Source organism: Ambystoma mexicanum, chromosome 3q, assembly GCF_040938575.1.
Source record: "Ambystoma mexicanum isolate Mex_15411 chromosome 3q, UKY_AmexF1_1, whole genome shotgun sequence".
Classification (NCBI taxonomy): domain Eukaryota; kingdom Metazoa; phylum Chordata; class Amphibia; order Caudata; family Ambystomatidae; genus Ambystoma; species Ambystoma mexicanum.
The window spans coordinates 157,963,141-157,978,944 of NC_090926.1; the positions used below are offsets into that span (position 1 = coordinate 157,963,141).

General features: G+C 45.1%; 1 protein-coding gene across 7 annotated transcripts in view; it reads right to left on the reverse strand.

Annotated features, from left to right (window-relative positions):
* Positions 1–15,804, reverse strand: part of CSRNP2 (cysteine and serine rich nuclear protein 2) — a 214,644-nt gene that overhangs the window by 11,268 nt on the left and 187,572 nt on the right. For 5 of the 7 annotated variants that reach the window (XM_069653376.1, XM_069653375.1, XM_069653373.1 and 2 more), the window contains one exon: positions 11,182–11,478. The exons of the other annotated variants lie outside the window; for them this stretch is intronic. In XM_069653376.1, coding sequence (XP_069509477.1) covers positions 11,182–11,478 — 297 coding nt within the window. The remainder of the gene's footprint in view (positions 1–11,181; positions 11,479–15,804) is intronic. 7 annotated transcript variants of the gene reach the window in all.

The following is a 15,804-nucleotide window of genomic DNA, read 5'->3' on the forward strand; positions in this document are numbered from 1 at the left end:
GTGAGAATTTAGCTTCCATTTGTACTGTGTTGGCTTTATTTCTTTTGGTTCTGTGCCAAATCCAATGCAGAAACAAACAAAAAACTACTCTAGTATATTGATTTTTTTTGTACATAACATTCATAAAACTCACAAAGTTCAGATATTTACGATGTGCCCAATGTACTATTTTGCCAAAGTTGGGGAACTTTCTTGCCCGAGGCCAAAAGTTAGAGGAAAACTTTTTCGCCGATATGATGGCAAACTGATAGCAAAACATGAGGCATAAGCGTGGATGCTTTGAACATGCTGATCAAGCTACAAAATGGCGACACTGCATCACAGGAAATGCACCTTCCTTGTTATTTCTATGCTTCCCATTAATCGAAACCTGCAAAGAGATGATGTCCTTTCCATAAATTATGGAAAATAGGTCACGGTACCACATCACTCCAGTGTGGGTCACGTTGCACTGCAACGTAACCTTTGAAATCCAGGAACGGCGTTAAAAAAAAAGTTTTTAAAATTGTCAGTTGAATTTGATCAATATTTCGGGCCCAGACAAATAGTTTTCCTTCCATTCCTGTGAACGCGGCCGTTGAGTTTAGTTGTGAACATCCCTCAGTTGGGTGTTGTGTGACACCGGATATTCTCGACGTTCTTCAGTAGTTTCCTGCTCTTACATGTGTGCTTCAGGTTTAAGTGCCATTGGTCTGCACGCTGCTTGCTTTTTCAAACATGTACCTAGATTTCGTGTCCTTGTGGTCACGCGCCTGGCACAGGCCAATAAGAAAAAACTTTAGCGCAAGTTGTATTTTATTGACCTTCTCAGACCACAAACGCAGTTGTTACCAGGGGTGCTGAGTACGGGGGGGCTCCGGGGCCTTAACAAAAAAATTAAGGCACAATGTGTATTATATTCATTTTAATCAGCGCATTACGTACTTTAAACCATACAAACCAGAATAAGCCAGTGCTGTGTGTCCTGGGTTGCAATAAAACAAATGTATATGGGCATGGTCTTCATTTCATGAAAAGTGGAAGTGACATCTCACGGCCCATGACCTCTTGACCTCACAGGAAGGTATGCCATTTCAAGTGTTTCTTGGATTCCTCTGGTTTTTAATTTTTTAAAGCTAGATCAGGACTTGAAATTAATGTTGGATAAGCAGGAGTTAAAAGCAACTCCTGAGTATCCAGCATTGGACAGTGACCCGGGGCTGCCACTCAGGAGTGAGGGGCTAGCGCGTGGTGTACCGCAGGTCCGACTTCCACATGGGAAGGAGACGTTTTGTCCATTGTTTATGGCCCCTTATGTTCTTACATTTGTGAGGATGTGTCCTGGTGTTTACTTGTGAATTGTCCCAGACGCATGGAGTTAAATTCACGTAGGTGTGTTTGTTCAGCATCGTTTAGCACGGGGCCGAAGGTAGTTCCTGGTAGCTGCTGTTGTGAGGCTAATGGCTCTTCTAGGATCCCCTCAATTTCAAACCCTGTAGACTACCTCAGAATCCTGAAATACATTGAAATGCTTGCAGATGGATAAGGCACCATGTCCCTTATTAGTAGAAAGAGAACTATATCCATTAAGAATGAAATGGGCACCATACCCCAATTGTTTTGTGTTGGTGCACTTCTACATCCTTGTGCACCCCAATTGTTTTGGCTACTACAACCTGGATGATTATAGAGGGGTGGAGTAGGGGCAGTGTTGGCCTACTGGAATGCAACTCAAAGGCTTAAATCTCCTTCTTACTTGACTTTAGTATATGCAGTACATGCTAGCCAATGTTTCCATTGTTCTGTGCTGCGCGTGCCCCCGCGCGCCGTTGCACCAAGGTGGCGACTGTATGCAAATTTGCTGTCGTATAACTGCCAGTGATGTCACTTCCTGTATTTGCCCCCTCCCCCAGAAATTCATGGTCGTTACGTCACTTTTGCTAAACACCGGCGTGCAACGCACAGAAACACTTGACAAGACTTTCCACTCCAGTTCGGTTTCTTACATGGTCAGTTAAAGCTGCCACCCTCATGCTCACATAAAAACGTAGACTTACTGTCCATTAACGATTACTCCACGCGCAGTACGCACCCAATTACCTTTCACTTCCCTTTAGCTCTTATAAAAAACAACAAACCCTTCAGAACCAAATAATGCAGGCACTTTTCACTCATATAATATAGACATGTAAATACTGTTCAGAGATGTTTGATTCACCACACACACTTATTCATCGTACAATCAAACAGTCTTAACTTTGTACTGTGCATTATAGAAACATCAACACCCAATCCTTTCTACTGATAAAAAAACCCAAAGGAAATAAGACAAGGTTTTTCAAAAGGTGGAAAGGTTCAAAGGTGATACTTAAAGAACGTTGTGAAACACCACCCATATGGTGCCAACATTATCACAAATGACACCTTTCGCAAAGCGACAAAATGTCAAGTGTTCTGGAATATCGCTACTAAGGTGCCAAGACATTGAGACGGCCACATGGAACACACGCTGAAATTGCTGCAAAGGGCACTAGCCTGCAAGTTAAATTCTAGTACTAATTGTAACTTATGCAATACATTCACAATAAAACCGTACCAGGGAGACCTGGTCTTTTGGCACCTCCACACTGGTGTTTCACAACATTTGTGACCTTTAGATTTGTAACCTTGACTCCTTTGAAGACATTTTTTTGGCTCGCAAACAGGACACACCCTTAGTTCCCCTATTATCTACCATCTACTTTACTCTTCGAAACGATGCCCTCCTTCCGGGTTGGTGCATTAAACATCTCACAGAAGGATCCACTGTCAGTTGGTTATATGTGTTTATTTCGCATTTTAAAGGCTGCACGACAAAAAGACAAACTTTGTTCGGCCGATTTTGAGCCCCTCTTTCCTCCAGCACAACATGGACACAAGCACACATGGATTCGCTTACCCACCGCCCCCTCACTTCCACCCATGAAACACACTGCCCTGAACCACACAGCAAACAAACTCACAAATACACCAAAACACACACAGACGCACACCTTCTCCCGGGGCCCCTCCCCACTAAAAACACAGCATACACACAGGCATACAAACACCCCCCCTGCCCTTCCCGGCCGGCTCGCCTGCCTCTGCGCACACTCGTGTACAGCAGGGGCGTGACCTTTTCACTCCATATGCCAAATGCCGTGCACTACCAGGCGATTTTAATGAGGGCTGTGGCCACTCTCTGTATGCACCCCAAATATCAGAAACTGAGTGTTGCCAACCTTTCTCCAGAGACATTCACTGAAAAGAAACATGCCAGTGCCATTAATTGCCTGTCAGGCTGCCAGTGAAGCCACACCGACCAGCCTCATTTTCGCACTAAGCTTTACCCTCTCATCCGGACAACCTTGCAACCATAATCATAAATGTCTTAGAAAAAGGCTGCAGAAAAAGAATTCACCTCAGACACCGCCATCCCGCAACATCCATCTCGTTGGCTTCTCTAGATGGTCAAGACATCACTTCTGTAGATGATGCGTGTATTGCAATGTAAAGTGGTCTTGTAAAGTGCTCGTCCTTTATTTCGGTTTGCCTCCCTGTGCATGACTCTGATAGACAGTAGTCCGATAGCGGGAAAGGCGGGTGCAAAACCAGTGGTGTCAATGGGTGATGCTTGGAAGTAGTTGGCTCCTGTGTACTCCTCTGCTTCATATGGAAAAAAGATAGTGGGTGGAGTGTGGATTCCCATCTAAGAGACCCGCAAAGCTGGGCCCCTTAGAGGGCTAAAGGGGGCACAGTGGCTGCAGGAAAATGAAGAGAAGCATGCCGACAGTAAAAAATAAATAAGTTACAAAAAAAAAAAACATTTTAGGATGGCCAGATCAAAAACGTTGCAATCTCAAATTTGTAAGATTGACTCTTTGCAAGGGAGGGTCTCTGCCAGAGTTTCTTCCAAAGCTTTGCTCAACAGATCGATATTGAAACCAGGGGAAAATCAGCTATGCAGAATTCATCTCATTATAATGTCTGCCCTTCCACAGATGGGGGGGGGGGAGATGGGGCGCCAGGGATTAGTATAAACGCAAGGTGTGAACTGGCACTACACTGGTTCTCCTTGAGCCAGGTAGGTATCGCCTCACCCATTACAGCTATTTTGCACTACAAAAGGGTGAGGACGAGAGGCAGCCTTTCTGGGGTAGGGTGGGGTTAAATGATTTGTGCTCTTAATATTTTCAAAATTTTACCAAATTTGATTTGACCTCTGGAATGAGAGTCAGAGAATTACGTTTTGCATAGGCTTGAAGCTAGTTCCAAAAACTATGGAAAGACATTTTCTCGGAGATGGAGCTGATGTTTGAAATGTGAGCATGTAAGGTCCAGTATATGCAATTTAGGGGGATCGTTCTGAAGATACATGGCATGGAATGTGTTATTTCGTGGGATAGTCCCACTGTCTAAAGCCTGACCATGTATGGCGCAGTATATGCAATAGAGGGGGATAGTTCTGAACAGACATGGCATGCTTTCTAAAGCGTGCCCATGTATCATGGAGCATGCGTGATTCGGGCGGATAATTTCCGCATACAGTGGAGTATGTGGTTCAATATAATGTAAGGTGGTCCTGTACAGCACCTTCTTGCCACTTTTATTGGCCTTGCTGTGCATGGCTCTGTAAGAAAACAGAGAGAGGGGTCATTGGTGGGCCATCAGGGGGCGGACGGGGAGATCTGAAACCTGTGGTGATAAAAAAATGCGAGCATGATGGCAACTGCATTGTACCACACATGAAAAATAAAAGAACTCAGGAACACTAATGTACTAAAGCCTAAAAAAGACAACAGAAGAAAGCTTGAAAAGGAAGTTGCAGTCCGTGAAATCATTAGGCAGCAAATCAATAACTCTTGCACACGCCAGAACATTTTATAAATCTCCCCTCAACCGTGCAAAACCCTTATTCGTCCAAAAGCTAAAAACTGAGCAAAGAACGGACCCGAAGCATTCTTCTGGATGTTCTGCAAAACATTGAATCCAGCTCCCAAATGACAAGCCCCACCATCAAGAGAGAAGCATGGAAGCACTGCCAGTCAACTCTCCAAGCAAATATATAGGAAGATATTTGCCTTCAACTAATCTGGATGTAGACCATGTGGTCAGCATCAAACTGCTGCTCTTACAGTGGCTGTGGTGTCCTCTACACACTGGGCAAAGTGGCAGAGTTATGTTTTAGTTTGTTAGATATGGAATTCACCTTATAGGAGTAGGGGAAGTGTGGCATTTTCTTTTGATTTGAATAGCCACCCTTGAATGTGTCACTGTTTCGTCCCAAACCTCCTCCTAGTTCACCACAGTAGCCACTACGGAGAACACAGGATCCACTACCACCAATATGTACATGATGGTTTCCTCGTTCAGTGATTCTCACAACTCTAGATCATACCCGATTGAACTCAAACATTGGATGAGAAGTGCAATGCCCAGTTCTTCCTTCTAGCCTAAGTAACTTGCCAACTCAGGGTTTTATCTTGGACAAATTCTCCACAGCTGCTGGTTCTTTCAAATTACTCCATCAGGACAAATCGCTTGGCTTTGTCATTGCTCTTTTAATTCGGCTCAACTAACCTGGCAATCAGATTGTTAAATTTGTAAAGTTTAAACCTGGTCTCCTAAGAACCATAGACTTACTAGCATCTTAAAATCGTCCGTCAGACAAAAAACTGTACGCCTTTAAACTGATCAATTCACCCACACACTTTATATCAGATGCACAGAAAACAGGCCACTTCACACCAGATTTTTGATTGTTTCAGTATGTCACGACTAAAGCCAGAGCCAAATTTAAGATTGTCTAGATCATTAATGAAGTGACACGTATTGACGTAGTGTTTTATAATGCACACCTTACATGGTAAGTGTTTCAGAGCGCTATGGGAAATAAGTGCCAAGAGGGCTGGGCATTAGGTGTGCTGTGCATAAGGAAAGCAGATTAAAGAACATTTTGGCAGCTGCGTCGTTACAAGAGGAATGCAGGCTGATGAGAATGTTCCCACTATGCATAAATGCTGCACATGACCGAGAAGAGTAAGTGCATTCGAGAGCAATTCAGCGAGTGGACAGAGGGGAGTCCTTCCTGGGGAAATAATTCACCCCCTTAGACAAAAAACAAGCAGGCAGATGGTTCACTCCGAAACTATGCAGCTTCAAGAAAACCAAAAAAAAAACGGAAGTAGGTCTGTAGAAAAATCAAAAAGAAAGTAGCAATCCAGTGGCAAATCTGACACTAAAAAGCAGTCGTCTTTAAGGCAAAGAAGCTGCACTGCGCACAAAACAGCAGAATGTTAAAGGAAATAAGAAACACAAACTCATGCAACAAATCGCTGCTACCTTCACAAAAACTGTGCAACACCACCGCCAACCACTCCCAGAACAAGGTCAAGAACATCCAGCGAATCTAGAGATGATGCAAACACAAATGACAGAGGAAGCATGCTAGGCAGACCACAGACCAAGCACGCGGTGGCTCAATCAATTCAAACCGCTCACCAAAGTGGATTCTTCCAAATTGGTTAAGGATAGCAACAGAAAAAAGCCCACTAATTGACCTGTGGCACTCCCACCCCAAAAATCAAGAAAAACATTTAGAAAGTAAACCAGGATAGCCTCGTCTAGGGGACTCGTGAACTCCTCACCAAAGACTTGAATCATTCCATTGCACTTCAAAATGGCCTCCATAAAACTGTTGCTTAAAAACACAACTGGAAACTAGTAAGACCCCAAGAAATCCATTAACCTATCTCCAACATACCACCCCCAAGCAAAAATCTTGGAGAGCTAGGTTTATGCTTAAATCCTTATCCTGGACGAGGCCCAAGTCAGATTCAGACACTTGAGAGAGACTGAATCCGAGCTGCTATTCATAGAGGATGACCTAAAGTTCAATCCGAGGCCAATATTGCATTGGCCTTCATTCTTCAAGAGATCTCAACACAGCAGTTCTCGACACAGTCAACCACTCATCTCTAAGCGAATGGCTCCAGGAATCTGGTCTAGGCAGTGCTGTACCAAGATGGATAACCTCATTGCTCATGGACAGACGAGAACAACCTGCCGTACCCCCTATAAATAAAATGTGCACAACGTAACCTATGGAGTATGTGGTGATTTAAAGAAACTCCCCATCCTTTTTGTGCGAGTGTGCCCGAGTTACAGTGGACTGGGTCGGTCCAGTTGTACCTGATGTTGCTCCCAAAGGGTGGATGGAGGATTCCCTGGGCTAGTCTTCCCCTCAGAATGGTGATTTCCCTTTGAAGCAGAAACAAATAAAATCTCTGCAAACAGGATTTAGAAAGGCAGGTTCGAGCATGCCCTAGGAGAGTCAAACTTTAAATACAAAGTGGCAAATGTTAAAGTGTCATGAATATTAATATCAGAATGCCCTCAAATACACACAATGAAGACAACAGGAGTTTTGAAACACATCCCTGTCATAGTACTGTATCCGGTTTGAAACTCTAAGAAAATTCAAACTGCAAAGGTTTGCAGAACATGAACTGCAGAAAGAAACCAAAAACATAAATAAGCCATGCAAACAGATCACTGGGCCTCATTACGAGTGTGCCGGCCCGGGAACTACATTACAAGTAAACCTACCAGCACTTTTGTTACCAGACCAGCATACTCCGAGTCTGCAGGCGGGTGCCGTCCCGCCCAGCAGGCCTGACCTGGCGGGCGGGATGGCACTCGCCTGCAGACTTTCCGGGAAGCAATGGCACCATTATTAACGGTGCCGGTGCTTCCCTCATCCCCATTTGAGTCCTAATGGGAATGGGGATTAACATTTTTCCAGCGCCTGACAGGAACACTGGGGTTGTAATAACCCAGTGTTTCCGTGGAGCCAGGCACCGGAAAAATGCAGCCTGATTTTTACCGGAATTGGCTACCGCCGGACTCGTAATGAGGCCCACTGTCTTAGCAAGAGGCCGACTGCTTGCTGTCAACTTGAAACAGCAGACTCCACTTGCTGAAAGTCCACGGAACACTACAAAATGCCACAGAGGAAGTGCACTCACTCCCATTTGTGAATCTAAAATGGCACTGAGGGCTCTGTCCTTGTTTAAAAGGTTGTGGTGGACTGTTAAATGTTTAAGACAGCAATTACATTGCAACCAATATAAGAGCCCAATATTCAAAAAACAAATAATGAGGGAACAGACCAATCAGTACAGGGAACACAAGACCCACAAGGGAAGAACCAGTCCTGGGCCATCTTAGGAAATCATTCACCAATCCATATACAAGACTGGGATAAATGGCAGCCATGAAGGAAGACTGGCAGGAAGCAGACAGGCTTTCACCCGTTCCCTAGATACACGAGAACAATGCTACCTGAGAAGAGGTAGTAATTTGCTTATTTCTGTACTACAGTGACTGTGGCCAGAGGTGCAACCACAGGAGCTGAAAGTATCTGAACAAAGGGCCTATGGAGAGTGCCTACCCACATAGTTTGATAGCGGAGAGATGGCCCGACAGTCGCCTCCTTGAGAAACACCTAAGAGGAGTCGTCACTGGCAGGAGGGTGAGAATCTTGTCTGTCTGAAAAGTACCCTGAATGAGGCGGGATAAATAACCATTACTATCAAGAGCATTCTATTGAGAGAAACAAGGGCTTGCTGGGCGACAGAAGAAGCTTGAGAGGAACAAAGGTCGTTGGTAGACCTGGGAGGTGTTTGAGAGAATTCAAGGTCGTGGAAAGACCAGAGAAGGATCTAGTGTTACAGAAATGAGAGGCTTTTCGAATTTGTGTTAACTGGAATTCCTGGTATAAAGGCAGAACTGTGAGTAACCCAAGAAGGGTCAATCTTATAAGAATAGGTTAAAGACTTTTCTGTTAAAATCCTTTGAACACCATTGCCCTTCAGGACTGTGTAACTGAACTCCAGCCCATACCACACAAGAGGACCTCAGAGGTGCAGCAGTGCCATACTCCTAATGATCCTGAGATACATCGGAAGGAGGAATGGCATCTTCATCATCAAAGCCAAACTGTGGAATTCACTTCTGAAGGCAATTTGCACAATCCAGGATCACCTTACAATCTGGACACACGAAACACCTTGCTGTTCAACAAAATAAAACCTAGCATGGCACCACCATCAAGATCCAATCAGGCACGGACACCAAACCAAAGGCAAAATGCTGATCCGCTTACAAGGGAGGCCACCATCAAAGTTCCTTCTCCTCTTTCACTAAACCAGGATGGATCGAAGCATGAGCTCAGGGTGAGACAGCCATGTAAAGACAACGCACAACTGCTGGTGTGCTCCAAACCATGCCAAAACACCGGCACAGGACCCCCATCAGTCCATCAACTGCAACCTACTTCATCAAAGAACCATTACGGGATCTCATGGTGCGTCCCACACCCTGGCCTGCAAATCAAGTCACTGCCATAACCGCAGCGCACCCACAATTATGGTCACAGCATCAGGCCATGAGGCCAAAGACAAGGTAGGGGGAGGGCCTTCCCGGGTCGTCTGCAGGAGATTTGCCACTGTAATTTATGGTTCTGATTTGACTCTTGGGTGCCCACTGCGATTTCGCCTGAGATGCATCACTGTAATGCTGCCCAGTGATTTTCCTCCCACATGTATTCTAAGCTTGCTTCCAGGCGCACTACGGTAAAGTTTCACCATAATTTAATCTCGGATATTGCACTGGATTCAGCCAACTGCGAGTCCTAGATGTAGCATCGGGACTAGGCTCCTCTGTGACTTGCCTCTGGGGGTCCTTACTGGGAGGTCTCCTCTGGAACGATGTTCACTCTGTTTACTGGATACCCAATCCTCCTCCTGCCCTCTTCCCCATATTGCCAACTCTTATACAGGTCTAGCAGCAGTACAACGTCAATTACCAGAAATACCAGCCCAACAAGGGGGGCCTCAGAATTACTCTACCCGAGGGACACCACTATTGGGACATAGCACTGGAAATACAGATTGGATGCTCCCAAGATACCCATTGAGGTATGCAGTACCAGCTTCATGCGCCAACACTTTCAACTTATTCACCATCACACAGCAAGTTACCCCCCTCCTAAAAGACATCTAACATAAGAATAGACCTTTCCAACCAAGTTACAATTAACAGTCCCAGCCAATTCATCCTAGAGCCATGTGCAAGCAAGGCTCCACTTTGAACACCAATACCTCACATGCATGAAACGCATTTTACCCAGAACAAGACACCCCTCTGGACACAAATACCTCACGTGCATTCAACATACTTTACCCAAAAACAGACCGCACACCCAATACTTCGGTACTTCAGAATTGCACACACTAATCCATCCAACACATCTAGCTTGTATTTCCCCTCTCTTCCCACTAGCCAATCACATGCCCCTCTCGTCCATATATGGCAAAGCACCAAGAAGCTATGCACATGGAAGTGAAGTATAAAACCCAATAACATAAAATAATGTATATAGAAAAGAGTAGAGCGCACCGCACATTTTAGTGTGCTGCTTAAATGTGTGTCAGTTACTGTGTGCAGCCTAACAACTAAAGGTTGCTGGGTTTCTCCCTTAACACCCAAGCAGAGGCTTGTGATTGTAAGCAGATACTTATTAGGTGTTATGCCTTTGCGGATACCGTACCCCACTCCTTCACGGGTGTTGCACAATACAGTGCTCCTCTCTAAATTTGGGGAATGAAAAAGGGGTATACAGTGATTTGATCACGGCAAAAAATAACAAAAATACCAATTATATTTTTTCGCACCATATATTTTAGTGATTTATTTAATGGGGAATATGGGGGGCCTCCCCCTGCATATATATATATATATTTTTTTTATATCAGTATTTTCGGTATTTTTGCCAGTGTATTTTGGCTGCCAGAAAATCACATAGAACCGAATTGTGCCCATCTGTAACTAAGTGTTTGTGTGACTATATGCCAACATGTACAATGAATTCACCTAAATTGTGCCTTATTTAAAGAGCCACTCAGTTTATAGAATGTGGGTTTACCACACGTGGATCCCCAACACATTTTTACACCATGGAACAATTGGAGGTGTCTGGTCAGTGTGGGCATTTAAAACACTGCATTAACCAAACTTGGATGTGCAAATATCAAAGAGTACTCTCAATCTAGATCTTGAGAGGCAAACTAAGTCACAACTTCTCTTAAAGTGTTATCAATGTAACAGCAAATCACAGCCCACCTGGCATTTGATTCCTGCCTGGCTACAAGGACATGCTTCAGGGTCACAGTACAGCCGGCAGTGGCAGCCACATTCCTCCCGTGACAAGCGAATGGCGCGTAGCTCTTGTTTCTCCTCAGCATCGATGCGGTGGACGCCAGAGGCCCGTAGCAAAGCCCGGCGCCTCTTGGTAGGCAATGGCTGCAGGAAGAAGTAGTTGTCAACTTCAACATTGTCCACATCAATATCATCATCTGAAACGTCCTCCAATGTAAGGACCTCTGCCTCCTCGGACTCTATGGTGCCGTTCTTGGTTAGCTGTAAAATTTGAAGAAAGAGCAGGGTTTAAGTTCCATAGATACAATGCTGCTATTTACTACGATGGCCACAAAATGGTATCTTCCCATCCTTCTCCTCTTTCACCGACTCTTCATTCCACTAATGCTGCCCGTCTTTCAGCCGTCCAAACGTGGCTGCGCCAACAGTTTCTTTGACTTAACCCAACTAAAATAAAGTACTCTTCTTTACTCCCTTTTCCATGTCTGCCTGGATTTTAGGCATTACGTTTGACTCTATCCCTCTCCTGTACACACATTTCCAACAAATCTTGTACCTGTAATGTTCATCTCTATAATCTCTGTCGCGCTCGTACTTTCCTGTCCTTTCACGCTGCTACACTCATCACCTCATCTCGTCTCACATCCACCAGGGGCGTTGCTAGGGGGGGGGGCTAAGGGGGATATAGCCCCTGATCTTTTGGTTGTAGCCCCGGATAGAATCTCAGGAGCTACAGCCAAAAGATTAGCTATCCCCCAGTCCCAACAGTTCCGACATCAGCTTAGCCCCGGGTCTTTTCCAGACCTACCAACTCCCCTGACTTCCACTATTGCTCTGCTCTTCCAATTGGTCTCCCTGCCTCCCATCTTGCTGCTCTTCATTCTATCTATTATGCCTATGTTTTCCTTACCCCGCCCCGTGCCTCTATTTCTGCCTCCCTTGCCTCAAAGTCCCTCCTCTCTTGACTCCGTACTCGCCATCACTTCCTTTGTATTGTGTTTAAATGCAGGTGTAGGCTGGCCTACAGGCAGCTCTGAACATTTCCTGGTGGGCTTCGGCAGCATGGGCCTCCTGTGTCAGTACCATAGTTTTCTGCTCCTCTTGCCCTCCCCAATCCTTCCATCTCCACACTCCCGCATCCCTTGGAAGAAAACCTTTGGTTATAAACCGTTTAGTTTGTTATTCCTCACTCTTAACAAATGATATATGTTCGTTTTTAATTCTGTTTAACTAGTTTTGAATCCCTACATGGGGGCAAAGGTGCTTTAAAATTCACTATTTGAAACCATTTTGTACCACCTGTTCTTGTAGGACATTCCCACAACCCCTACTTTGAGGGGGTGGACTTGCTTTAATGATGTTATGTGGGTCCACTTTGAAAATGAAGGGCTACTTTTATTACCCAGTTCACCCCCTGTTTAAATGTCTGAATTGCTTTGCTCCCCCCCTATTGCGCATCCTCCATTTCTTGATATTCTCCTCCCTGTTCTCTCCATTCTGAATCCTTACATCTCTTACCAAACCTCCTTGTGCCCACTCGTTTCTGCTCCTTGCCCCTAAACCCTCTTTCTCGTCCTCTGTCCACTTCCCATTTACTATCGCAGAGCGAACGCCCCTTTTCATGCTCATTCAATTTACTGCATTTTCAAATTAATTGTACCATTGTTTTTGATTTTTGTACAGCGCTTTGGCTAAAACACTTTATAGCTGCCAATGAGTACCAGAATATGTGAAGTAATGAGTACAAAGGGGAGGGCAAGTGTGAAGTGGGATGATGTGGTAGAGGAGGAATTGTGTTTGGGAATTTTTCTTGGGCTACTCTGAGTGGAAACTAGTAGAATAGTTGGGGAAAGGGGTAGGCCAAAGGAGGAGGATTTAGGTCCCTTGAGGGCTGGAATTGCTTCAGGGTAGCTTAAGGATGAGTAGAAAGGGGATTGTGTCAAGCACCCGGATGAGTTGAAACATTTGGGGGAAGATGGAATATCTGGATGAGCAATGGCGTCGTGTAATACTGTTGGCCTTTTCAAATAACCCCCCCTATCTTTTGCCGACCACTGTTCCCCTGCCCGCACCCAACCCGTTTGCTCGAATGTTTACTTTCTACTGCAGATGCAGGAGTTGTGGGTAGGAATCATACCCTGGCAGCCATGTATAGGAAAAATGGATGGGTAGCTAAGGTGAGTTGTAGGTCACAGGGAAGGGGCTACCGCTTAGCTATGTCGATCCCCTGTTACGTCTGGGTTTGGAGGAAGGAGAGGCGATCACTTATTGTTAGGTCCATTATTTTGGAAGGACATTCAGTGCTTTCCAATGCCTGCAAAGAACAGGGCGTTTCTTATAGAGCAAGGAAAAGGGCCCAATGTTGAGGAGGGAGCAATGAGAACACACAGATGGCGTGGTTAACATTCCTGTTCCGGAGAGAGCGACTAGGCTAAAGGATCTGAGGGCCGTGATAAGACTAGAAGGGAGGTGAACAGTATCAAAGGTAATGCCAGTATATTATAAAAGAAGTCATGTCTATAAAGGACCCTCCTAGCCCCCATTTGTAGGCCCACTCCCAGAGGTAGGCACCCAACACAAAATAACAGGGGGTTGGGGAGACCAAGGGAACCCAAGTCCAACAAGCAGGTAAGACCACTAATGGGCCTGCACGATTCCTAAAGACACAATGCAACGCAACCTTGGTATATGTGAAAGGCCCAAGACCTGGTTATCAGCACCTAAAACATATATGTAAGGTACGGAGGAAAGGGAAGCAGACACTTTACCTATGAGGAAAAATATGCCAAAATGCCTTAAGTCCTATAAAAATCCACATTAATTTGGACTCCCAGGACATATTAAAATTAAATGCAAATGCACATATAATACAACAAACCTTCAGAGGGCAGGAAACAATTCCAAACCAAAGCTAAATGCGTTCATGAAGTATTACAACATTTTAGCAAGTTACATTCTTATTTTATCATCATACATTTCAGGGACAAATTGTTACCAAGGTAGCCAAAATGTTAAAAATACAGTCACAGAGGAGAAATGCAGAGCATGACTTGATAAATTAATTACAAATCAAATCAATGGTAAGTACCAAATTATAATACTTGGTCCAGAGCTCAGTGAATCACTTGGGAATCCAGGAAAAATGTCCTGGGGCAGGTAAGTACTGCAGCGTCATTTTATAGAGTTCCACAGCAGGCCCAGAGTTCCATAGGAACCAATAGCAGAAGACCCCATGGGGTATCCACTTTAATGGAGGCAGGTCAGATATACCCCACAGGTACGTATTCTACAGGAAGCAAACCCAGAGGGACCCCAAAGAAGCGTTCAAGGTTGAAGAATGTAGCAAAAGCCCCAGAGGAAGACACACCAGAGCAGGTGGACCCCCAGCCACCCAATAGAAGTCTATGGGAAATGCTGTAAAGACTTTGTTCCAAAGAATCTCTTCCCAGGACCAGAGTGATCCCTGAAGGTGAGTCTCATGAATTGCTTTCATGCCTCAGGACCCACAGGTATGTACTCACATCAATCGTTTTGTCAAATAAACAGCTCCATCAGCACGAAATAACCTATTATGGGCAGGGCTCCTTCCACAGGTGCAGTTTCTAGGACTCGGTTCCAAGGGGATGGCACCCTAAGCCAGCAACCAAGGAAAGCACAAAGCCTGTTCTGAAAACATTGACCTTCAAGATAGGAGTGGAACACTCAGCGAGAAAGACTCACGGACGACGTGGGAACCTGTGGAGATGGTGCACGGGGGCTCAGTGGACAGAAGATGAAGGCAGCACAGCAGCAAATGAGCCAAGGATGGGGACAAAGGCTGGAGGCACCCCGAATGCCCCAAGCTAAAACACTGATGGGGTGTTGAGGTCTCAGCACCTTTTTGGAAACCAAAAAAGACCCACAGCCAAGCGGATAATACTGGCAGGAAATGGTGGGATGCATCAGTTCTAGGGTGGATGGAAATGGTGGAATGTATCAGTTCTAGGGTGGATGTAATGGTGGGATGCATCAGTTCTAGGGTGGATGGAAATGGTGGAATGTATTAGTTCTAGGGTGGATGGAAATGGTGGGATGCATCAGTTCTAGGGTGGATGGAAATGGTGGAATGTATCATTTCTAGGGTGGATGGAAATGGTGGGATGCATCAGTTCTAGGGTGGATGGAAATGGTGGGATGCATCAGTTCTAGGGTGGATGGAAATGGTGGAATGTATCAGTTCTAGGGTGGATGGAAATGGTGGGATGCATCAGTTCTAGGGTGGATGGAAATGGTGGAATGTATCATTTCTAGGGTGGATGGAAATGGTGGGATGCATCAGTTATAGGGTGGATGGAAATGGTGGGATGCATCAGTTCTAGGGTGGATGGAAATGGTGGGTTGTATCAGTTCTAGGGTGGATGGCTAGAGTCAGTACACATCTTCAAGAAGCCCAGGCTGGACTTCGAGGTGAAAAACCCAAGCCGAGATTTTGTCAAGCTACTGCACTTTGCATGTTTTCCAAGTGAGGGTGTTAACAATGGCAAAAACATCAGGAAGTGCCAGAAAACTCCTTCTGCAGGTCTGCAGGCCTGCCACCTCTAAGTTGCA